At 40.7% G+C, this 26,734-nt stretch overlaps 1 protein-coding gene and 1 non-coding gene across 2 annotated transcripts; both read left to right on the top strand.

Annotated features, from left to right (window-relative positions):
• LOC136868097 (larval cuticle protein 65Ag1) lies at nucleotides 1-26,121 on the top strand. The gene is made up of 3 exons (XM_067144752.2): nucleotides 1-132; nucleotides 11,494-11,627; nucleotides 25,662-26,121. Exons 1-3 carry the CDS (start codon nucleotides 121-123, stop codon nucleotides 25,936-25,938), a joined length of 423 nt encoding a protein of 140 aa, XP_067000853.2. The 5' UTR covers nucleotides 1-120; the 3' UTR covers nucleotides 25,939-26,121.
• On the top strand, nucleotides 9,137-9,291 carry LOC137497103 (5.8S ribosomal RNA). Its single transcript, XR_011017639.1, has one exon. It is a non-coding gene; the product is annotated as a 5.8S ribosomal RNA (ribosomal RNA).
• Nucleotides 26,122-26,734: the final 613 nt, after the last annotated feature.

The raw sequence follows: 26,734 nt of genomic DNA, 5'->3' as shown, positions 1-26,734 counted from the left end.
TGGTGCTCCAACAGTTTCAAGGTCGATCGATGTGACTAACGTAGTACAATTTAGGACGTATAAAACAGACGTGGGTGATGAGATGCCACTCATAAGGTGTGCGGTGATTCTCTGGGTAAAATGAATATTCTGGTGAGTAGCGTTAACAAAAAATGTTGTAAAACATTTTTTCCAGGCTTGCTCAGCAATGTGTATGTGTGTGTGTGTGTCCATAACCTGGTTTTATGTAGTTTTCCATACAATTGCATCGCACAACGACTCTAATATTGTCACATTGATGTATTCACCGCCTTGTACCATTCTTATCCTCTACAGTTCGCTTCAGAGCTAATTGACGAAGTCTTAGGTGTCTCAATATGTGCAATAATAATAATAATAATAATAATAATAATAATAATAATAATAATAATAATAATAATAATAATAATAATCGTATAGCCTCAGGTAACGGATGCAAGATAATATTTGTTGCAGTTTAGCCTGCTTGCGTGTCACTTTCGACTTTCCATTTCACTTTACGAGATGCCAGAGAAACAAATAACTGTTGGGTGATCTTAGGCTCAATTTGAATTTATTTTGTCTGGAAGAAACCAAAAGTGTCTCTAAAAATCTTCTACGTGCTGACATCGTACAACATGGAGTAACGCCCTTCAGTAATCCGACTACCTTACTGGGTTTGAATCCAAGATCTTGGGATCCAGAGACAGACGTTCTAGCACAAATCCACAGAAATTATAATAATAATGATGATAATAATAATAATAATAATAATGATAATAATAATAATAATATGTCCATTTGTGACCCCATCTATTCACCTACCATGCGAGTTGGCCGCGCGGTTAGAGTCGCGAAGCTGTGAGCTTGCATTTGGAAGATGGTAGGTTCGAATCCACCGTCGGCAGCCGTGAAGATGGCTTTCCGTGGTTTTCCATTTTCACACCAGGCAAATAGAAGACCATCAATATGTTACTGCGACGTTAAACCATTAGCATAATATCTACCCATATTCCATACATTTAACGCTCCGCACATTTGAACAGTTTTATTTGTCTTTCTTTCTTCCATTCTTTCTTTCTTTCTTTCTTCTGCTTGAGTTATTGTCCATGATTCTTATTTACTAATCATCATGTTCTTCACATATCTTCAGAAATATTTAATGCTGGCATATACTGTACGATCGGCGTAATGGCCTTCGTTTCATTGCGCCCTGGGTTGAATTCGTGACTTGCAGGCTGTGATAATAATAATAATAATAATAATAATAATAATAATAATAATAATAATAATAATAATAATAATAATAATAATAATAATGGCATATGGCTTCTGGAGAAGCCTATTAGGCGACCTACATGTCTGTGAGAATGGGGCCCTACATAAGCTGATTTCTAATGCTGGAGATATCATGAAACCCAGCCCCGAGCCAAACGAATTAACCAATTAATGTTAAGATACCCGACACGGCCAGGGATCGAACTCGGGACACCCTGGGACAAAGGTTAGCGCGCGAACCATTTAGCCGTGGAGCCGGAGCAGGCTGTGATTTAAAGTAGTGACGGATGGCCAAACATGTTTCCTAATAACCGTGCAGGCTATGTCTTACGGCAGGCTGTCATCTGAAATTAGCAACCGCTGATGGAAGGTCATGACCGAAAGATATATTTTATGATACTTTGATTTTCCCACAGCAAATTTTGACACCTTTAAAAAAAAAATTATCTCGAATGTTAGTTGCTTTTCGGAATTTCTCTATTTACTTTATTTCCTGCTCTATACAGATGCAAGAGGAAAGATGATAAGCCTGTATCCTACTTCTTTTTTCTGGATAGTTGAAATTGCATACAATAAGATGACTTGAAATCATTTTAGAAATAGTCAGTTCTTCAGGAGAATGAAAACATTCTATGGTCTAGGATAATGATTAGCCTATCAATAATGTTATTGTTTTTACGTCGCACCAACTACTTTTGATGGATTTCGGAAGCTTATCAGGTTAATATTATCCATGCTGTATATGCCATATACGTAGATGAATTGGCGTTTAATTTTGTTTGATATAAATATTTTAGGAGAGACGGGGAATAAAAATTGGACTTGAGATAATTTTCGTCTAAAGTTATCGTCCATGTTTCACTTCCATACAATGCTACGCTCCAGACGAAAGTCTAAACAAACATATTTCTAATTACTATACCAGTGTTCGAAGTGAGCAAGTGTCTTTTCTTGAGAAAGATTGTACGGTTTACATATCCTAACCATTTCGATTCTTGGTTGCGCCTGATTCCAGGCCACTGTGGCCGCATAATACGTACTGTTTTCTAGACACTTCTTATATTTTCCTTATTGTAGGAAATTATCTGTTTGGATCTTCTCTTTAGCTGTTTCTTCAGAAATTATTTGAGGTTGTCTATACGACTCCTCACCTCGTATTTGTTATGGATCAACTCTATCTACTGTTTATTGATTTACATTAATTGATTAATAAGGTTGTTGTTTTTGTTGTTTGGATCAATCTATAGACAGGTTTGATGCAGCTCTCCATGCCGCGCTATCTTATGCTAACCTTTTCATTTCTACGTAACTACTACATCCTACATCTACTCTAATATGTTTCTAATATCTATACCTTGGTCTACCCCTGTCGTTCTTACCACCTACACTTCCCTAAAAGCAAGTTCTGGGTGTCTTAAGATTTGTACTATCATTCTGTCTCTTCTTTTGGTCAAATTTCGCGAAATCGTTCTTCTCTCATCAAGTCGATTCAGTATCTCTTCATTCGTGATTCGATCTACCCATCTCACCTTCAGCAATCTTCTGTAACACCACATTTCAAAAATGTATCATTCTTTCTGAGCAAGTTATCGTCCATGTTTCACTTCCATACAATGCCACGCTCCAGACGAAAGTCTAAACAAACATATTTCTAATTACTATACCAGTGTTCGAAGTGAGCAAGTGTCTTTTCTTGAGAAAGGCTTTCCTTGCATGTGCTAGTCTGCATTTTATGTCCTCCTTACTTCTGCTACCATTAGTTATTCTATCACCCAAGTAACAATATTCATCTACTTCGTTTAAGACTTCATTTTTCTAATCTAATATTGTTTGAACCACTTAACTTCATTCGACTGCAGTCCATTACCTTTGTTTTGGATTTATTTATTTTTATCTTGTACTCCTTTTCCAAGACTCCATATCATTCAACAATTTATCCGGCTCTTCTGCAGTCTCAGATAAAATAACAATATCATTGGAACATCTCAGAGTTTTGATTTCCTCCCCTTGGACTGGGATTCATTTTTCAAATTTCTCTTTGATTTTCTTTACCTCCTATTCTGCATAAACACTAAACCACGAGGGAGGACAAACAACAGCCTTTCCTCACTCCTTTCTGGATTCCTATTTCTTTTCCATAACCATCGATTCTTATCACTGCACACTGATTTTTGTACATATTGTAGATAATGCTTCTTTCTCGTAATCTGATTCCGATCCCCTTCAGAATGTGAAATAGCTTGGTTCAATCAACATTATCGTATGCCTTTTCTGATTTTATACAGCATTAAATCAATAATTTGAACAATGTATTACAACATTAGTTTTAATTTTTAAATGAGTAAAAACAGCATTTAAACAACTGGCAATATTTTTTTCTCTTCTACTTCTAATGACGTCTCCTCGTAGGAGGTTGGGGACCACCGTGGGGTAAGTTTACCTAATTTATTTTTTCCCTATCAGAGTTACCGTATCGTGGATGTCGAACCTCTGTTGGAGGTCCCATGTCTTGTCCACCCACGCCGACGTTTCCTTTTTATCTTGTCTTCCATGATCATTGCGTATGTATATGGGGACTGGCTGGCAAATGCGGTAAAGGCGTACTCGGGTTCGGTTCCCAGTCAGAAATTCGAAAAATTCGAGAAACGAGATCTCCACTTCCGGACGTGCACACGAAGCTGAGGTTCACTCAGCCTATACCAAAAATGAGTACCAGGTTAATTACCGGGGCCAAAGGCGACCGGGCGTAGTGCTAACCACTCTATCCCACCAAATGCCGAGGTTGCGGATAGTTCAAGCATATACCTTCCACCCCTCCAAGGGCCTTGTATTGTATTTCTCTTTGATTTCACGTAATGACTTTGCTTGGTTATATATTCCAGGATGACATAAGTTCACAAATTATGAGTGACTACGGGGATTCTTATTTCGAAATGGAAAACAAATTATTAGAACGGTACTTATTACTGTATAGAATAAAATGACCTACAACAATATTGTGAAAAGCACAAATCAGAATTTGTAAAATGCCGTAACTTATGCGAATTCGAGTCGAGTTGGTAATTTACGATGCTGACTGCGTCTTTTTTGATATTTACTATCATGCTCTCTAACGTAGGGTGATGAATTCCAACTAACTCCTACATGATACTCCATGTGTACTTGTTTACACTGTCTCTGGAACCGAATAACAAGCCTATTTCAGACCATCTGTCTCGACGGATGTTGTAGTATTTGCTGAAGTATGGGGAGCACGGTTCATAGATGTTCTTTTCAGCGTCGACCTCACTGGATCATTTAACATTTGTCTCAAAGCGGATACCACGGCTCGATGCGATTCTTACGGAGAGTGAAGACTTGTCAACCTGATCCGCATTGCAGACGGTCACTGCCAAACGCGTTCAGATCTTATGGAAATGTATTAATTTGTCTTTAACAATTGTTTCGTAACAAACATTTTGTCAGAACAGAGATAAATCAACTTTTGCAAATGTTAAAAAACAAAAATTATAGAATACAAATAATATTTGTTTCATTATTTTATCTCGATGTAGTACGTTTAAATTATCAATACCATATATTGGAACTATATTAAAAATGAAAAGTGCTTGGAACAATAGGAATATAAAAAATGAAAGAAAATTGACTTCTGCGTTGACCTAGCTATAGTTAATAGTTTACCTTAGATTCGTAACCAAACTTTATTTTATGACCATACAATACAAAAAAGATGTTTTATACTAGACATACAGATGCCGGCCCCCATGGTGTAGGGGTAGCGTGCCTGCCTCTCGCCCGGAGGCCCCGGGTTCGATTTCCGGCCAGGTCAGGGACTTTTCTCTCCACCCGAGGGCTGATTTGAGGTCCTCTCAGCCTACGTGATTAGATTTGAGGAGCTATTTGACGGTAAGATGGCGGCCCCTGTCTCCAAAACCCAGAATAACGGCCGAGAGGATGCGTCGTGCTGACCACACGACCCCTCATAATCTGCAGGCCTTCGGGCTGAGTAGCGGTAGCTGGGCAGGCCAGAGCCCTTCCAAGGGCGTAAGGTCCGTGGGTTTTTTTAGACGTAAAGATGCTTCAGACTTATTTTGAAATATGACATAACTTTCCCTCATATGGGTCATATTCTAATGCATTGGAAAATGATTCCTCAGTCACCTCTTGATCATTGCCAGCTGTCAGTTCTCTGTAATACTGGTGATATCTTGCAGGGATATATTCAAGTAGCTCAAGCAAGTCCTTAAGCTTTGCTGGCTTTATTGGCCTTGTAACACTGTACTTTGGTGACAACTGAACACTAGCAAGTGATGGCCGACCACCATTACTGTTCCTTTTGTGAAGGTCAACACAATCATATTCCTCAACAATACCATATAAATATTTAAAAAATACTTAAATGGTACATCTTTCATAAATAGTATGCCTGAAACTTTACTAATTAGTGCTCTTTGCTTATTTACAGATACCATTCTCTTGGTTAATTTTTCTAGCAAAGGTTGAGTGCTCACAGACTTATCACTTCCATTTTTACTACTTGGAATGGCTTTCTTACTCTAGCTCTTTTTACTAAATCCTTCCATTCATCTGGCACAAAAACACAAAAAACACCCACACCCTCTAGTATACATGGGGATAAGGTTTGCTAACCTACATATACAGCAACGCCATCTTTACGACCTCCTCCGTAAAAGTCTGTTAGCCCGATTTTGCAATAACAAACTTGGCCTAAATAAAATGGCATAAAATTCAAAGCATTGTATCTCATCGTACAGGACTGCCTCATGTTAGCCCACCTAACAGAAGATACTTTGAACCTTCCGCAACTGATAGCAGCACATAACTAATTTTTTCCAAATTTGTTGGTTAGCCCGTTTTTGCGAGCACCCATTCAATTAATAACAATTGTTAAATGAAATTTAACACAGAGTTGAAGAGACCGGGCATAAGTGATGCATTCAATATTCTGATATTGTTAGGCGATTCAAGGCCTCAGCTAAATGCCACAAATTTAGTGTGACGATGTAATCTCTTCCCGCAAGGGCCTTGGGCTTTCAAAGCTCGATCACGCGCACTCAGTACACTTCGGAGCACCATAGCTAGTGAAATCGTCCATCGATTTAAACGATCCTGGACTCATTTTAACATGGATATGTTTTCGACTCTGCGGTATATCTGGAATTAACGTCACCAATTTAGCGTAGAGAGAAAATCGCAACGACCTATATTACACTACATAGACTGGCTGGAAGGGGCTCATACAGCGCTCCTAGCTGAGGAAAGTTGCAACACATCCGCCATATTTCCTGGAGCACTCGTCAGCTGTTAGTTGACAACAAGGGAAGATACCTAACTCGTGTACTGCAATTAATTGCAGGAATAGAGGGAATGCAAGAAGAAATATATCATTTTATAAGTGAGTATTTATTCCTTTCTGGCACCAGAGAACATGGCGGAGAAGCATTCAACTTTCTTCAAAGATGGCAGTCTTTCGCCAATCTATGTAGTATAATATGGGTCTTTGAAAAATCGACACAGTTGCAACCAGGCAACCAGTGTTCGTCATTTGTCTATACTAAGTCTTCGTCATCTTCTTCCACACGTTATTATCGTGTGCCGTGTTTTAAACGAGTTTCCACTGTCTTTGATTGGCGTTTTGGCCAGGTCACAGCAAAGCCCCTCACACACGGTAACGTCACCGAAGGCAGCAGAATTTTTCTCATAATACGTATCTCACGAATATTTATAGCCACAACTCAGTGGCCATTTTGTTGGACGTAGAACATGATGCTACGTATTTCTTTCGATTTATCGGAACTATCTCCCATATGTGTGGAGTGAAAGGATTAATTATCTGTACTCCCTGCGTGTCGTAAAAGGCTACTAAGAGGGGAACAACCAAAGAACCTATACTCGCTCTCTCGTCTTCTAAGCCCAAAACATATTCATGATTCTATGCCTTTTCGTGAAACATTTACATATATATGTTATTCACAATTAGACAGGTTGACAAATAGGAGTGCCATTATAGCAAATACAGGTACAGTTCGTGAATAATTGACTGTCTGCATATTACTGTTCAGCCCGTAGGCTGGTTGGATCCTCAATGGGCTACAGATTGCTAATGCTACATGACCCGCCCTATAATGTCATCTTCATTTCATAACGTCATTATGCACTAGATGTGCTCCAAATGTCGTCACTCAACACCACCCATACCTCAGCAGCTTCCATACCGTCACAGCCATAAAATAGACTGCGACTACAGTGGAAGCTACATTTTCCTCTGGTCTGTGCAAAAATACTGTATCCATTAAGAAATAACCACAAGCTAAATACGTGACTGTGACATTCAAAATTTGCACAAAAAGTTTGAAAAATCAGCCATTTGCCTGTCTAAACATCAATTCCGTACCCTCATGTGGTGTACCATCAGAAAGCTCTAAGCCCGAGATGATGGTAGCACAACAGTTGCCCTAAAACTCGTAGCTACAAAGTTATGTGGGATCGAATATGTGAACATTTCCTAATTTGCTTCGTATCGACTCCTGAATGTAAATTCCGACCCATAATATGTGTATATTGAATAGAGAATTTTACGCCCAACATAACGATACCATTGCGATAGTTTAAGGCAATTTAGGCAGAAGTTACATGGTTAAAAAATTTGTTTTAAATTACCAAATGCATTAAAAACACCGCGTAACGCGCTACGGATATAGAGCATAGCTCTTTATTCGGGAAAAGAGTGGGTTCAAACTTCACCGTTGGCTGTCCTGAGAATGGTTTTTTTAGTTTCTCATCGTAACTTCCAGTGAAATGCCGTGACACTTTCTATTCATAAGCTACATCTTCATTAGCTCTTCTATTGAGATTGGCGTCAGGAAGGGCATTCGGCCGTAAAACATGTCATTTATTTCATCTCTCCTCAAGCCCGATCCATATCAGGAAATAATCTGATTTACGTCGCACCAATACAGATAGGTCTTATGGCGACGATGGGATAGGAAAGGCCTATGAGTTGGAAAGATACGGCCGTGGCCTTAATTAAGGTACAGCCCCAGCATTTTCGTGGTGTGAAAATGAGAAACCACTGAAAACCATCTTCAGAGCTGCGGACAGTGGCGTTCGAACCCACTATCTTCCGAATTAAAACTACAGCTGCGCGACCCTAACTCCACGGCCAACTCTTTCGGTTATCAGCAAACATACACACTTAATGTATTAAAACACAATGCATAAGATAAGTTAGTTCACAATAAATAACATCAATAATTTACCACCCGCAAAAATAAAATCAAGTAATCGGCTTCAAAAGAAATGTAGGAACACGGGAAGCAAACCTGACTTTACGTCTGATCTTAGAAAATCGAATTAAAAAAGGACAATCCCATGTAAAAGTCGTAACAAGGTTTCCGTAGGTGAACCTGCGGAAGGATCATTACCGAAATTGTTTTATCAAAAAACATTTCGAGAAGGAGGAGTCGGACGGCCCCGCGCGGTCCTCTCCTCCGGCGAGGCTCCCTCGAGGAGCGAGACTCCTGCCGAGCCCGCTGTTGCGAGCTCAGGCGAGTCCTGTTCGTACGCTGTAAGCGGCGGCCCCGGCCGTCGCCGACAGGGGGAGTGTCGCGGTCCGCGTCTCCCACGACGCAGACGTTCGGCATTGGGTACCTACCTCCTCGCTCAGTGGAGGGTACCCGTCGCGGCTTCGGCCCGGCGGGAAGGTTTTAAATTAACGCAACGCCCATGCTCGAAATACTTCTTAGCTCTGTGACGAGAAACCCATGAAAATAATTGCTTCTCCTCCACTCACCGTGGAGAGAACGATCGAAAAATGAAAAAAAAAAAAAAAAAAAAAAAAAAACCTGAACGGTGGATCACTCGGCTCGTGGGTCGATGAAGAACGCAGCAAATTGCGCGTCGACATGTGAACTGCAGGATACATGAACATCGACATTTCGAACGCACATTGCGGTCCATGGATTCCGTTCCCGGACCACGCCTGGCTGAGGGTCGGTTGCTAAAACTGAACGCGACATTGCGTTCGAAGGGTGGGAGCGTCGCGGTTCGTGCGGCCACGGCCGCCGCCGCGTCTCCTGAAAAGAGCTTCACCCCGGTGGAGCTGGACATGGTATTAGTAGATCTATAAAAGACATTCGATAATGTTGATTAGACCAAGCTACTTGATATTATGAAGGTGATCGGGATCAGATACCGAGAAAGAAGGATCTGTACAAAAATAATTCTGTTGTGTTTATATAGAACAAGTTGTAACGTCCTCCCCACCACAATGTTACAAATTGGTAACGGTACTGAAAGAGGGATTTGGAAAGGGAATGAAACTCCAAGGAGAGGAAATAAAAATTCTGAGACTTCCCAGTGATATTGTTATTTTATCTGAAATTGCAGAAGTTCTGGAGAATTTGCTGAATGCTATCGACACAGTCTTGGAGAAGGATGACAGGATGAGAATAAATGCATCCAAAACAAAAGTAATGAAGTGCAATCGAACGAAGTCAGGTGTTATAGAAAATATTAGATTATAAAATTATGTCTTAAGGGAAGTAGCTGAATATTGTTACTTGGAATAACTAACGATTAAAGAGTACGGAGGACATAAAATGCAGACTAGTGCAAGCAAGGAAGGCCTTGCTTAAGGAAATAAATTTGCTCATTTCAAACACCGATATAGGAATTATAAAGACTTTTTGAAGACTTTCCTCTGGAGCGTGGTACCGTATGGGAGTGAAACATGGACTATATCTAGCTCAGAATAGAGGGTTTTGGAATGTGGTGTTATAGAGGAATGCTGAAAGTGACGTCGTTAGATCAAAATCACGAATGAGGAAATACTAAATCGAATTGATGAGGGCAAAGTGATTTGGCGAAATTTGACTAGAAAAAGAGAGAAAATATTAGGACACATTTAAAGACACCCATGACTTATTCAGTTGGTTTTTAGCGAGGTGTTGGCGGTAAGAATGGTAGGGGTAGGCTAAGGAATAGATATGTAAAACAGATTAGAGTAGATGTAGGAGGGATGCCGGGATGAGTGGTTCAGACAATTGAGGCGCTGGCCTTCTGACTCCATCATAGGAGGTTCGATCCTGGCTCAGTCCGGTGGTATTTGAACGTGCTCAAATACGTCAGCCTCGTGTCGGTACATTTACTGACACGTAAAAGAACTCCTGCGGGACAATGTCTCAATGGCAGGTAACCTTGTTGGTTGTGAAGAGAAATGGCTCTCTGTTCCGCAGAGGGAGTTAATGTCTCAATGGGAGGGAATCTTGTTGAATGGAAGGAGTAGTTGCCTGTTCCGCACAGGGAGTTAATATCTCAATGGAAGGGAACATTGTTGGATGGAAGGAGTAGCTGCCTGTTCCGCACAGGGAGTTAATATCTCAATGGAAGGGAACATTGTTGGATGGAAGGAGTAGCTGCCTGTTCCGCACAGGGAGTTAATATCTCAATGGAAGGGAACATTGTTGGATGGAAGGAGTAGCTGCCTGTTCCGCACAGGGAGTTAATATCTCAATGGAAGGGAACATTGTTGGATGGAAGGAGTAGCTGCCTGTTCCGCAGAGGGAGTTAATTTCTTAATGTGAGCGAACGTTGTTGGGATGGGAAGAGGAAGGGTGTTCTTTTCTGCAGAGGGCGCTAAGGTTTCAATGAACAGGGTCCTTTTTGGATGGGAGGAGGAAAGACGGTCTGTTCCGCAGAGGGAGTTAATGTCTCAGTGGGAAGGAGCTTTATTGCATGCGAGGAGGAGTGGTGGACTATTCCGCAGTGGAACTAATGTCGCAATGGAAAGGAACCTTCATGGATGTGAGGAAGAATGACTATTGTCTTAGTGGGAAGGAACCTTGTTGGATTGGAGGGAGCTGTTGTCCCAATGGGAAAGAATGTTGCTAGACGGGAGGAGGAATAGCGGTCAGTTAGTATTTCCGCGCGGCGCTGTACTCTCTGCAGCTTTCTCACGTTTCCGTTGTTGAGGGATGTAGAGCAGGTAGACGTAGGTCAGATCGTACGTCAGGGATACTGACCTGGGTTATTTCGAAAAATAGTTATTTCGTTACATCTTTTTAACGCAACGTATGATGTTTTCAAACACTTAACCTGACGCAAGGTTACAATAAGGCTTAGTAGATTTAAATATATCTTGTCCAGGAATTATTAGATTTTCAATGATTTCTCTTTTTATACTGTTTTGTACTTTAGATTGTCATTGGTGCAGTTTTCGCCGTAGCTTGTGCGGCCCCGCAATCAACAGCTCGGAAGCAGGTGGACGAATCGAATGGAAGTATTATTCACCAGGAAAAGAAAATCAATCCTGATGGGTCCTTTGATTACAAGTAAGTTACGTTAGACCTATTCGTTAACTTGTAAATATTGTTAGTTTATATCTGGTTTCTTCTATTACAGTTCTTTCATTCTGTGTCATTTCATAATTTATTATGTGGTACTTTGACAGAGATTTGAACCACCGCCATCTTGGTGCATGTTTTGATATAATGGTTATGCAAAGTTACTGGAAAACAACGGCGCAGTTGTCTATGTACTCGGGTCCAAACGCGACAGTCCTTGTTGATTTCGTGGGGGGGGGGGAGTTTCAGTAGAACGCCGGCCCCGTGATGTAGGGGTAGAGTGCCTGCCTCTTACCCGGAGGCCCCGGGTTCGATTCCCGGCCAGGTCAGGGAATTTTACCTGGACATGAGGGCTAGTTCGAGGTCCACTCAGCCTACGTGATTAGAATTGAGGAGCTATCTGACGGTGAGATAGCGGCCCCGGTCACGAAAGCCAAGAATAACGGCCGAGAGGATTCGTCGTGCTGACCACACGACACCTCGTAATCTGCAGGCCTTCGGGCTGAGCAGCGGTCGCTTGGTAGGCCAAGGCCCTTCAAGGGCTGTAGTGCCATGGGGTTTGGTTTGGTTTGGTTTCAGTAGGACGAGTGTGTGGTGACATGAAGAGCATCCGGCCTTAAAATCTCAAATTAGTGGGGGGCTAAGTGGGCTCCGTCGATGTCACATATAAAACATGGCAGCGTTGACAGGAGAAACGAGAGATCGTGGATATATTCTCTATTATGCTAAGTACGCATTTTTACGTCGCCGCGATTTGACCTCGGGATGTAGCGGGGAAAGGCAGACGTCCCACAGGGATCCTCAGCCTATCTCGCGTATTTCTGTTGCAGCAGTAACTATTCTGGCTCATGTTGGGTTGTCTCTTTTGCCATGATTTACGTCTTTTAAAAAACGCCTTGCTATAACTTTGTCTTAAGAAAGGTTACTGAACGTGCCAGTAAATCTATTGACACAGTTTTTTTTTTTTTAATTTGCTTTACGTCGCTCCGACACAGATAGGTCTTATGGTGACGATGGGATAGGGAAAAGGGCTAATAGTGGGAAGGTACAGCCCCAGCATTTGCGCGATGTGAAAATGGAAAAGCACGGAATTACATAGGTTTTAAAGCACTACTCTCTTTTGTTTTAACAAGTTCCAGACTTTGGAATCCCCTGCCTGTCAGTGTCAGATGAAGTGGACAAAGAGGACGAGTTTGATTCAGACCCAGGTAGCTAAATGAAGTGACGGGAGATCTATGGAAAACAGACAGTGGTCCGTGTCATCGTATAACCCCGTAAAACCCGCACATTCCTAATAGAAATCCTGAACTCAAAGTGTGAATTGGTGCGACATAAACCCATTAGCAAAATGTCTCCTATGTTTGGATCATCCCATCATATAAAAACGAAATCAACGGCCAACGGCTTATCAACCGAGTACACGGGAATTCGATCCCTTAATGTTAAGCATAAAAGGTGAGCGCCTAATTAAGATCGCTACTCAGCCAGTTAGATTAGAGGCGGCAGCTGAAGGCCTAATGCCCTTTATTATTCAAGTGAAAATACTGTCCTACAGTCACGGGCATTTGAATTTCAATGCTTGAGGGGCATACCACATTCAAGACAGTCATCAAGTTACAGTGGCACACTCAACCATATTGTAAATGTGGGGCCATGGACAATGAAGACGTACTACAGTAGTCATAGATGTTAAACTTCAGAGCCGGGCTGAGTGGCTCAGGTGGTTGAGGCGCTGGCCTTCTGACCTCAGCTTGGCAGTTTCGATCCTGGCTTAGTCGGGTGGTATTTGAAGTGTTCAAATGAGTCAGCCTCGTGTCGGAACATTTACTGGCACGTAAAAGAACTTCTTCGGGACTAAATTCAGGCATCTTGGCATTTCCGAAAACCATAAAAATAGTTAGTGGGGCGTAAAACCATTATTGTTATTATTATTAAACTTCAGAACGTATTGTTACGAATAATGTAATTTAGGATGACCCAATTAATACAAACACACACAAGCAATTTTATTATACTTGAAAATGAATGACAACAGTTCACTAGTAAGTGGCTATTTACGACATCTCCAATCTTCACAGCAGGTCTAAATAATAATAATGTTATTGCTTTTACGCCCTACTGACTTCTTTTACGGTTTTCGGAGACGCCGAGGAGCCGGATAATCACAAGTTCTAAACTTCAATTTTTTTTTTTTGGGGGGGGGGGGAGATTATACCCCCAATCCCTCCTCTGCGTACGCCAATGGTTGCTGGTGAAGTTCTGGTATCTTCAGGAGTGGTCGAAATGAGAACGATCGAGTTTCATCTTCCAGAAAATCCACGCAAACAGCAGGCGAAAGGCATAGTATAAAAGGCCGACACATGCCCTCATGCTGGCTGGGAGGAAGGGGGTTGTCCCCGGCCTGACGACTCACTCACCCATTCCAGGAAATACCGAAGGAGCTTCCAAAGGGCTGGCAGTCGTATGAACACGTAACAGTATGCTTCTTCCTTAAACCGGCTTCACTGCTTACAGTGGGTGGTGATGGTGATTATTGTTTTAAGAGGAAGTACAACTAGGTAACCATCCTCTACATATATAATACTAATCAGAGAGGAAAAACTGGAAGGGACCTGGCAATTCGAAAAATGAAGCTATCGGCCAAAGGAAGGCAAGGGCCATGAAGGGCATGAAAATGAAAGATACCCTAGACCTAGAGTGCTCTAATACCATCGGGGTCGCAAAAGAACAAGAGTTGACCAAGCGAGGTCGGATAAGATAGATGAAAGTGAAGAGCCTGGCACAAGTAAGTGAAGAAATGGTAGGACTCAGAATAGAGCCCCGTGGTCACCAACCCACGCTTCCAAGTTAAGGGCCCCTGGGCCCCTTTCAGCAGCCCCTTAAGACAGGCAGGGGATGCCGTGGGTGTTATTCTACCATCCCCACCCACAGGGGGATCACAGCTCACAACTGTTCAAACTGTTCAATCTAGCCCATCTACTGTATATTATGATTCAAAAATGTAAGTGCCGAGGCGGCAACTGGGGAAGAAGAATGAGAGAAATAATAATAAAATAAATATCAGGGGGGAAATCTCTGGGCCATTCGAAATCAGAACTAATGTCATTAAGGAGGGAATGGAAGAAGGGAATTCCTAACAAAGAGACTTTCAAGATTGGGAGAGTATAAATATAGATTGTTTGGTATGATTTAGTGATGCTATCCAATGATATAGCAACAGTTAAGAAAATGATTGAATAACTCCAAATGATACCAAAGAAGACTGGGCTTCAGTTATTTCTAGGAAGACTGCGTTCATGATCAACATTAAAGAAGCCCCTCAGTTGTTGAAGTAAGGAGACAAAAACTAAGGAGCGTTAAAATCTTTAAGTATTTGGAAGAAACATTGCAAGAGAATGGGTCGGAAAAGAATGCCACTAAGGAGCGGGCGAGAAAAAAATGGAAATTGCATTTCATATGACAACGAGCACCTTTACCTTATGGGGCTAAATTGTGGCATCTAGACACCGTTGTTAAATTTGAGTGCCTGTATGCAGCGAAAACATTGGACATGATTGGAACAGGTGGACTTGAAGACATCCTGGAGAAAGAATGAGAAATGCTAAGAAATATTCTGGGTCCAAATGTAATAAAGGGGGAATGGAGACTTAAATCTAACAAAAAACTGTATCATAGAACACAAGGAGCGCTTGAATTGATGAGGAAGAGAAGGGTACAGTTCTGTGCACATTTGTTGAAGATGGACAAGAGCAGAATTCTTCAGGAAGAGGAAGACAGAGCTGAAATGGTTTCTAGAAGTGAGGTTGGACTTGACGAAGATGGGGTTCCGGAAGATTATATCGTGGACAGAAATCAATTTAGACAATTTCTCAAGAAGTTACGCGGTTTCTAGGACACTGGGAAAACGCTACTGAGAAAAGGGAGGTCATATGCACCAGAGCAGAAGAAGGAAATAAGGGAAAGAATGAAAAGATAAAGATACAGGCAGAGAGTGAAGGCAGAGAAGGTTAATCATACTGCAAAAATTGTCAAACATGGTATTTAGATGGCCGAAACGGAAACTAAATACTACTACTACTACTACTACTTATAATAATAATAATAATAATAATAATAATAATAATAATAATAATAATAAGAAGAAGAAGAAGAAGAAGAAGAAGAAAAAGAAAAAGAAATATTCCAGTAATAATTTTACACTAAATGGCAAATTAGTCTCAATGTCTTTGTCAAAATCTAGATAAATATAAATGTATGTGGAAAGGAATCTTGCCTTGTCTCTTTTGTATGAGGTAGGCTATATCTGTACCCAAAAAAAAAAAAAAGTTTTGAAGTTTAAAATATTTTTAAATCTTAAAGTCAATACATTTCAAATGTACTGTACAGCCCATTGAAAAAAACCCTACTAATAATATTCAATACGTGCTGTATTCGGGAGATAGTGGGTTCGAACTCCACTGTCACCAGCCCTGAAGATGGTTCCCCATTTTCACACCAGGCAAATGCTGGGACTGTACCTTAATTAAGGCCACGGACGCTTCCTTTCCACTCCTAGCCCTTTCCTGTCCATCGTCGCCGTAAGACCTATCTTTTGTCGGTGCGACGTAAAGCAACTTGCAATACCTGCTGACCGGGCGAGTTGGCCGTGCGGTTAGGGTCGCACAGCTGTAAGCTTGCAACCGGGAGATAGTGGTTTCGAACCCCACTGTCGGTAGCCCTGAAGATGGTTTTCCGTGGTTTCCCATTTTCACACCAGGCAAATGCTGGGGCTGTACCTTAATTAAGGCCACGGTCGCTTCCTTCCCACTCCTAGGCCTTTCCTCTCTTATCGTCGCCATAAGACCTATCTGTATCGGTGCGTCGTAAAGCAAATAGCAATACCTGCTAATGAGAACTGAGAACTGCATTGCTATTTCCAGTCAGTCCCTAACGGAATTTTGATCATCATCATCTGGTCTCGTGTAAAGCGCATCGAACGGCAAGAACTCTCAAACGCTGTCGGTTTGCAACCTCGTCAGCAACATCCCGAGGCAACTGTTCTGAGATCTTCCCTTGAGTATTTGACGCCAAGATTTTTGTGGTCGACTTTGCTTTCATTTCGCTCCAGGGGTGTCCACCACAGTGCAGAGTATGTTGCCAGAATGTTTCATCTGATGCATAGTTATAGATATCGACTGTCGTTTTGAGTGCAATCTTCGTAATATTTGCTCATTCGAGATCTAGGACAGTTTGAAGCACCGAAGAATTTAGCCGTTTAATATTAAGCTGCGAATTTCCATGTTTCAAAGTTGAATATTTGAAATTGGTAAGGTGGATGACCAAATGCTGTGCATGATCTGAAATAAAGCTGACATAAATCGAATTCGACAGTTGGGGCCTATGTCTGCGCCTCTGACATTACAAATAGTGCCAAGATAAACAAACTGTTGAATACTGTGGCTACGTACTGTTATTGGTCCTGATATGCTGACCGTGAAAAATCAATGTGAATTTTATCGTTTCATTACTGGACCGATGACCTTAGATGTTAGGCCCCTTTAAACAACAAGCACCATCATGTTTCATTACTTCGAAGTAGGCTATCTTTACTGGCCTCAGTATCTAAACTGTTGGTCGTTTCCTCAAGCACGTCTTTGTTTCACCAAGCAGTGAACTACTTTACGCGAGCTATTCATTGTGGAATACTATAAATATTTTTATTCATTGCTGTTTACTTAAAATAATCAAACAGACGGAAAGGAAGAAACTGCCGCATTCTCGGCTTGCCTTGGACTGAAAAGCGAACCAATATGTGTGTAGTGGAAGGAATGGGCATCTGGACAAGCCTCCAGGAAGAAGAAACAGGAATAACGATAAAATAACACCTTTGTCTTACTCCTGTATTGATGTCAATCAGTCACTACTGATCTGCATTTAGGGCAGTCGCCCAGGTGGCAAATTCTCTATCTGTAATTTTCCTAGCCTTTTCTTAAATGACTGCAAAGAAATTGGAAATTTATCGAACATCTCCCTTGGTAAGTTATTCCAATCCCTAACTCCGCTTCCTATAAACGAATATCTGCCCCAATTTGTCCTCTCGAACTCCGACTTTATCTTCATATTGTGATATTTCCTGCTTTTAAAGACTCAACTCAAATTTATTCGTCTACTAATGTCATTGCACGCCATCTCTCCACTAACAGCTCGGAACATACCACTTAGTTGAGCAGCTCATCTCCTTTCTCCCAAGTCTTCCCAGCCCAAACTTTGCAACATTTTTGTAACGCTACTCTTTTGTCAAAGAAATATTGAAAGAAGTGCGAAATATTTTATGTCTTACTGACGTTTTCTTTTTTTTTTTGCTAGGGGCTTTACGTCGCACCGACACAGATAGGTCTTATGGCGACGATGGGATAGGAAAGACCTAGGAGTTGGAAGGAAGCGGCCGTGGCCTTAATTAAGGTACAGCCCCAGCATTTGCCTGGTGTGAAAATGGGAAACCACGGAAAACCATCTTCAGGGCTGCCGATAGTGGGATTCGAACCTACTATCTCCCGGATGCAAGCTCACAGCCGCGCGCCTCTACACGCACGGCCAACTCGCCCGGTTTACTGACGTTTGATAGGGATTCTCGACGTATGTAATCAAGTAATTTTTGAGAAAAGTTCTACGTCATTGGCTTCTGTAGTTAGGAAACAACACCTACAACAGCTTGTTATGGACTGTTAACAATTAAATGCTCAATAGGGCCTACATTCTCCATTTAAATTACAGAGGACGTCTTAGAAAATTGTGAAATGAATGAGGTAATACCACTTACTGGAGTAATAGTTGAACCTAAGACAATTTTCATGAATGACTTAATGGTCTACGATAAATTTCAATCAAAAGCCTCTCAAATACCAGGTCTGAGTTACTCAGACGGTAAATCGCTGCTCTCTACGCACAATTTGTTGGGTTGGATCCTGATCTTCTCTGCAATATTTGAAGGTGTTAAAACACGCCAGCCTCGTGTCAGCACTAAAAAGAATCCCACCGGTACTAAATTACGTAAAAGTAATCACTAATGGGACATAAATGTTAAACGTTTTAAGTTATATTATGTTATTTTATATTTTATGAATTTAACGTGAAATATTATCACTGTAGTTGTGTCGTCTTCAATATTGTCTATCAGGTAACCCATACTCCAAGGTCACCCTGCTGAACTGGACTGGAAATCGTTCTGCAGGCCTCGTTCGTCACCATGGAATAGAGCTGTAACACCAGATTGGTCCGACATGGAATCGAACTCGTAACTCTGAAGTTCTAGACGGTCTCCGACGATCTTGCGGGGTAATCACTGGCTTCATTACTCACACGAATGTCCATACTTATTTGACACCAACATTTGATCTAATATTGACGTAATATGAAGTCGATCTTCACTAATCACCTGTAGATAGAATTTAAATGTTATTTAAAGATGAAGATGCGGATAGCATTAAATTAAGGAAAGAAAATAGATCACAGTTCATGAACATACACTGAAATATGGTCGCACTTGACACTACTGCTCAAGAGTTTATCCAACGGACACTGCTGTCAGTAACGAACTAACAAATTATTAAACACTTTGAGGAAATAATAACGTTGACAATTATTTTGCACAGTTCAAAATTCAACTGTTTGAATTAAGTATCGTTCCTTTCAACCTAAAATTTGAATGAATAGTAAAGTTAGGAATTATTATACACGACTGTAAATTCAATTCATTTTGGAATGAGTATCGTTCACTTCTACCCAGAGTCAATCACTTGTGCCGAAACACACGAGTATAAATTGTGTGAAGGTGATCACTTGCATTTATGGTAGTGAAAAAATTTAAACACTTTCATGATCACTTCTACTTAATAAATGAAAGAAAATAAGCTGACTGAGTTTTAAGAAATTCCTCAGTTAATAATAAATAATGTAGTAGTGTGTCACTTTGAATTCACAACACTAAGTTCTACAATTGTAAGTGGTAAGAAACTAAGTTCCACAATTATAAAGACTTGTCACATATCGAAGTTTCTGTACGCGCACAAAATCTAAGTTTCAATCAATTGTCAGAATCTAAGTCCACTGTAAGACTTGTCACATATCGAAGCGCACGAAATCTAAGTTTCAATCAACTTTCCTGTGTCTTAACATTACTCAATATTTATCTTTCTCCAAACGTCAAAATGACAACCTCACGTCGTTGAATGACAGGTAATTTGTCGAGAAAAATAACCAAGAATACGAAGTTTCATCTCAGACGAATCATCTCTCTACCATAGAAACATCTACCAGTACAACGAAGCATCGAAGGTAGATATTTGTTACCGGGCGAGTTGGCCGTGCGGTTAGGAGCGCGCGGCTGTGAGCTTGCATCCGGGAGATACTGGGTTCGAATTCCATTGTCGGCAGCCCTGAAGATGGTTTCCCATTTTCACACCAGGGAAATGCTGGGGCTGTACCTTAATTAAGGCCACAGCCGCTTACTTCCAACTCCGAGGCCTTTCCTATCTCATCGTCCCCATAAGACATATCTGTGTCGGTGCGACGTAAAGCCACTAGCAAAAAAGAAAATAATATTTGTTAAGATGCCATTCCTCAAACTCAGTGGAAGGCGTTTTATCTCGTGCTTGTACGTCTAACCCTTGTTCCGTTTCTCTTCGGGGCCGGGTATGAAGTGAGATGAATCTTCATAGCGAGCTTTCACGACCGGGTGCCCTTCCTGACGACAACCTCATCAGAGGAGTTAATGAGATGAAATGGAATTAATGATGTGATGTAGATAGTGGGAAAGAAGAGGGTGAAGCCCGGTGCAGGCACATAGCCTACCCCTGTCGAATAGCACCAAGGGGTCTGCGGAATACTTCACGTCGCCATCCGAAGGATGAATCACCATCAACAGCGTCATATGCTCTGACTCCATATGAGCATTGTGGAGAGGCTTGGAATTTAATCCAAGCTTTAGTCTTGCAATATTGTGATTAGAAATTGTGTAGCACGACCTTCCCTTACCCTGCTGGTTAACATTCTAATGGCAAAATTGTTTCCAACCAATTGGAATTGAACCAGCGAACCACATTGTCAGACCATATAGAATTCATGTCTTAACGACCATGGCCACAAACAGGCTGTTTACTTTCGTGCTTATCGATGGAGATAATTTCTTATCCTACCCAAGAATGGAAAAATGATTTTATAATGAAATATAGCAGTTTTCATTAAACAGTGTGATGGTCAACATTGCACTGTTCTTGTAACCCATGTCTACAGTAGTACCAGTTGGAAGGCAACAGAAGTCAGGATGTACGTAGTTCGAACTCATTCCGATGGACATAGCTGTGCACTTACTTCATCATGGCGAATGAGACAATAACTTCGTTGACAGAAACGTAGTTTTCTTTAAAAAAATACAAAAGTCATGATCGTAATTCCACTCTTATTATCAATTTTACTGGACAATTCAACATTATGGTTACATTAGGAATAATCAGAATTTCAGTCATTCTAGGCAAGGGAATCAGGGTGGTAATTCCGGAAGGGGAAACAGACACTCTAATCAAGGAGGTAATCACCAGGAATATTATGGCAGAAGTCCTAATCAAGGAGAATCAGAAAGTAGGGGGCGTACGGATCAAAGACCTCCAGATCAAGTGCCGAGACATGATAATAGTGAACAGTCCACGTCAAGTAATTTAAACCGGAATCGGACTTCTTAGTTGGGTCAGATAGGCAGTCCGATACCGAAATTCCTATTCACGTGATGAAACAGGTAAGTTATGATTTAGACGTGAAAGAGGAATTATTGAATGACCATGTGTTTTGTGTTCAGGGAGATTTTGAGTATAGGGGGCGTGATGAAAGTAAGAATGATGTGTCGGATGTCTTACTTTGTGCTAGTGGTGATGGTAATAGCGGTGTTGCGATCGATAATCCTACAGAAGTTTCTGAAATTGAAAGTGAAGTTTTTCGTGAAGTCGATAAAGGTTGTTTTGTGAGTGAAGAGTGTTCACGGAGTATACATCATGAGGATGTTTTTGTTAATTTAAGTGTACGTGAGGAGAGTAAAGTTAGGTCCATTATGTGTGAAAATGGTGACTTTGAGATTAATGAAACTTCTGATAAGAGAGTCGAAAGTAGCAGTGTTGTTGACATGAAAGTGGTGCAAGTAGGAGCTGATATGGAAGGTGGTGAAGATGACTTGATTGCCGGGTCATTAAGTGGTAATTATAGCAACATTATAGTGAATTATGGTAAGAATTTCAGTAATGGAGTGAACGTGAGTGAGAATGGAAGTGTGCGTGAGATGAAAGAAAGTCTATTCAAGCGGGTGTGTAATGTTTCATTTAAGACTGAGAGTTGTGTGAATGATGTGAACGACGTGCTGAGTAATATCGATGTGGAATGTATGAAAAAGTATGTGATTTGTTTGCTTGCATTAATTATGAGTTTGTGGAAAAGTAAACATTGTGAGATTCCCGCGTATTTCAGAAATAGGGATTTCTTGGTTATGAATGTTCCGAATGAAAGTTTGTATAATTCTTGTGTGACCGAATGGGATGAATGTTTGTGTGTGAGATAGATTGTATTAGAGATGTGTTCGGATTTTATTACGGTACACATTCCTCGCTTATCGATGCTGATGTTAAGTTTATGTATAGTTTTTTCATTAATATTAGGGTCCGTATACTGTGGACAGTAGAATAGGCAAGTGTGCTTATAGGCTCCTAACCGCTGAAAATAAGGTCCTTGGGACATTTAATATCTATAGCCTTCGCAGATATAAGAGATAGGATCTGCACCTTGGATGTATATGAAACAATCGGAGTTGTGTGTATATAGCCATATTATTATCATTATAGTTTGGACAAATTGTATTTTGCGTGTGCAAATACAATGCAGTAGACGCAATGTATACATCATTATTACAGTAAATTAAGTGTTCAGTTATGTCATTATAAGGTTATGTATGAAGTTCTGTTTTATGGTGAATCATAATATGTGATATCATCGATTCACCAAGGGGGCGTTATGTGATAGTACATATATCACACCCCCGAATTATATGTAGAAGTTAGAGATATTATTGTCAGTATTCGATTTATTATTATTATTATTATTATTATCATTATTATTATCAGTATTCCATTTGTGTATTTTGCCATTTATATTTGTAAGCTGGAAGATATCCACATATGTAGGTATGAGTAATTTGTTTTGCAGGAATGGGAAAACATTGCTTTAATAACTGTGGTAATTTGGATGAGTCATGTGGCTACCCCAGTGTTTGTTGTGATGTACTTGTGTCGGGAAATTTCATGAGTCATGTATATATCCCAGCCTGATGAGATGAGCTTGTTGTTGTATTAGGGACGTTCGTTGACTCATGTAATAAACCCCAGGGTTTGTTTATCTCTTGGGAGATAGGAGAAGTTCAGGGCTTAGTCTTGACTAGAGATCACTCATGATTGGCGGGCAAGCACCAATCCAGACGTATCATCTGAGAGGAGCGGGATGTTGATGTCTATAAAGGTTGATCATACGGCGGCAACAAGGGGGATTGTAAAGGAACGAGAAGGAAGACAACTACTACAACTACAAGCGGTAACACTGTATGAAGGAACGACAACTGACACACTGTACGGGAAGGAAGTGGTGCTGATATACGGTATTCGAGTCATACGGCTGCAATGGACTGGACTTCAAACGTTCATGGAACGTAGTCTTGTTATGTTCGTGGAAAGTGGATAATCATCAAATTGTGGAGGGCGTATGCATTAAATATTGTAGTACTTGTGGAGGTCTGGCATATGCTGGTGAAAGCTATCTCAGACTTTCCATAATTTATGTTGAGGATCGACAGACGTGTGTATATATCTTTACAACAAGTGTTAAAATATGTGAACACAGTATTACAAGGTACAGTATCGGTGTGATGTGATAACTGCCGATTATGAGAATCGGTAAGTCGAACTGATATAGAGACAGTGAAGGGTATTTATCTTCATACATGTACATTGTTCATCGGACTATCTACAAATTGTAGTTTAGTTCTCACTTTCGTTTTCCCACTGTTTTCATTGTTATTTTCGTAAATATGGAGTCTTCCAGCAATATTTTGTGTGTGTATTATATGTATAATTTTGTGTGTTGATGAGGTGCTCATGCACGGATTTGGTTAAGAATACAGTTAGCTATTTTAGAATCAGTGGAGTTATTGATGAACGTAGGTGCAGTTCCTACCTATTTAGTCGTTTTCAGGAGGTTAGGTAAGGCCTGCAGCAGATGTACCAGTACGCAGCATTATGTAAACGCCCTGGGATATAAAGTTTATCATGCTCTATCGAAATTCGAGGGATCCATTCTGGTGAACTCTGGCGCCCATACTACGGACATTTCGGTTCATTATGTTTATTAATTTTATTAAGTTTTTGAGTAATTTTATTTATATATTTTTATTCATTATTTTATTTTATTATTATTATTTATTTGGTAGTCATTAAAAGGTTACAAGGTTCATTGTATTCTTCTTCTAAAGAAGACACACCAGACTTTAACTGGTACCAATTTCAGCTCTTGAAACATTCTCGATTTCTCAATATCACTGCGAATGACAGACATAATAGAGATTCTATATACAGTATATAGATTTGTTAGTGAAAATAATAATAATAATAATAATAATAATAATAATAATAATAATAATAATAATAATAATAATATTTTTATCACAAATACCATCGGCCTCAGTAGCTTGATGTTTAGTGTTATTATTAATGCCATCCTTGGGGGCCCGGGTTCAATTTCCGTACTGCCAGATATTTAAGAATGGCAGGAGGGCAGGTATGTAGTTGAAATAGTACATGCAGCTCTCTTCCATTGGCGGTGTGCCTGAAAGCAGCTGCACCATCTCGGGATGAGAACACGACTTTACTCTATTACAAAAACCAACCGAGTTGAGGTTCAAACCCGTAACCTTGAGCACAGTAGTCAAGTGCGTTAACAAACTCAACTACCTAAAAAGCCTTTTGAATGTTGACTATTAACGGCCTGTGTTTCTTAACATACAGTTGAAACTTCTACGGTTGGTATAACTACTGTTACATTCTTTGTATAGGTTAAACCGTGTCTTTATTTAGGTACCTTATGCACAAGTTATCGACATGTCGAGTGCATTGCAGTATCATTTATCACGGCAAGTAATGTACCCCAAGTCGAACTAAGGTAAATTACCTTCCCAGGTAGCTACAATCAACTACGAGGCTCACGTAGGTTTTGGGGTTGAGATACAATAAAAAGCGAAGAATAACGGCAACTTTTGTGGTTGATTTTACCTTCCTGGGACGACTAATTACCTCAAAAGGAGTAGGAATACATGAATATATTCCAAAGCCGGCAACCTGTGCATTACGTACTTAAAATAATGTTATTAGCTAACTCGGATAATTAACACAGTAGTAACCTGTGCTTCTGCTCACAAAACAAACACTAGAAATCTACAACATTTCCTCCGACTGGGATATTTGAGTGATACAATAATTGGTGCCCCATCAAGGCGGCCGCTGTTCGAATCTTAGCCAATGAAAGTACAAGATTGAAATGAAACGTAGTTCGGATTTCATATGAAACTGGATATTTCGTATCTATGTTTCCGATATCATCAACTACATAAAACTACAAACTTACGTGCTTGCTCACTTTGCCGACATGGATAGCTCATGCGGTACAGCGCTGACCTTCTGAGCTTAAGTTGGGAGCTTTGATCCCGGCTCAGTCCGGTGGTATTTGAAGGAATTAAAATACGTCAGCCTCGTGTCGGTATATTGACCGGCACCTTACGGAACTCCTGAGGGGGGAAATTCCGGCACCTCGGCGTCTCCCAAACAATAAAAATAATTAGTGGGCCTTGAAACAAACATTACTTGCTTACTTTGCTTAGTAGTACAATTTTAAATATATCATAATAATATTGGATTTATAGCACTAGAATTAGGACGTAAGATCTGATTGGTCCTTGTGTTTCAGGTACGAAACTGATGACGGAGAAGTTGGTGATGTCCAAGGTATAGAAACAAACTCCGGATTTTCTATCAAGGGATCAAAAGTGGTTCCTGGCGAAAAGGGAAGTGTGGTCATCGTTACTTACAATGCTGAGGAGGATGTGGGACCTGCTCGACGGGCAGTAGTGCACATGCCTGGTAAACCCGGGTGGGAAGCTGCCTGGGATGAAGCGTCCGCCAGCATGAGACCTTTCGCCAGGAGAAGGCTCCCAAGATTAGTCTACGCCGGAAGACCACAGTAGACTGCAACGCGAAATTAAGATCGAAGTTGGCATATAAAATAAAATTATTTTCCAAAAGTAACAGGAAGTCTGAAATAATCTGATATACAAATTGGCTACAATATAAAATACTCCATGCAAATCGTATTAATAGCACTGAAAACTGTAAACGAAATAGCACTTCAATAAATAGCATAGCCATTATCTTTTGTGTTAGTGACTGCCATGGCTGAATTGGGAACAGGCCATAATTTGTTCTACGATTTACCACCTTAAAATAACACGGATATTATATGATTCCCGAGATGTTTATTTACTACAATTACTTTAGATAGCCTATTCACTTTCTACCCTCCTTTTTCCTGAAGCCTATAATGATTAGTCAACTGAATTTTCGAATGAGACAATCTGCTTCTCTTTCTCTTTTTTTACATTATGACGTCCGTCTCTATACCGTAACGTTTAGTGCTATTAGCTGCCGTCCTTGGGGGCCAGGGTTCGATTCTCGGCACTGCCAGAAATTTAAAAATGGTGGAGGACTGGTATGTGGTTCATGTGGTGCGTGCAGATCACCTCCATTGGGGGTTTGCCTGAAAAGAGCTCCAACACCTCGAGACGAGGACGTGAATTAATTTTTCCCGGCTCCATGGCTAAACGGTTAGTGTTCTGGCCTTTAGTTCAAGGGGTCCGGGGTTCGATTCCTGGCCCCATCATCACAGACGCGCAGGTCGCCTATAAAACGTCAACTCGAAAGACCTGCACTAAGCCTCTTCGGGGTCACACCCCATCTCTATATTAGGAGACGTTACTGAAAAGA

Source organism: Anabrus simplex, chromosome 1 (genome assembly GCF_040414725.1).
Source record: "Anabrus simplex isolate iqAnaSimp1 chromosome 1, ASM4041472v1, whole genome shotgun sequence".
Classification (NCBI taxonomy): domain Eukaryota; kingdom Metazoa; phylum Arthropoda; class Insecta; order Orthoptera; family Tettigoniidae; genus Anabrus; species Anabrus simplex.
Note: the sequence above shows the minus strand (reverse complement) of the source record. Positions and strands in the feature narration are given on the sequence as shown.

What these genes read in the sequence shown, in the direction of transcription:
- LOC136868097 (XM_067144752.2), top strand. An exon ending in GATGGGTCCTTTGATTACAA is followed by an intron (nt 11,628 to 25,661) that starts GTAAGTTACGTT and finishes CTTGTGTTTCAG; the next exon opens with GTACGAAACTGATGACGGAG.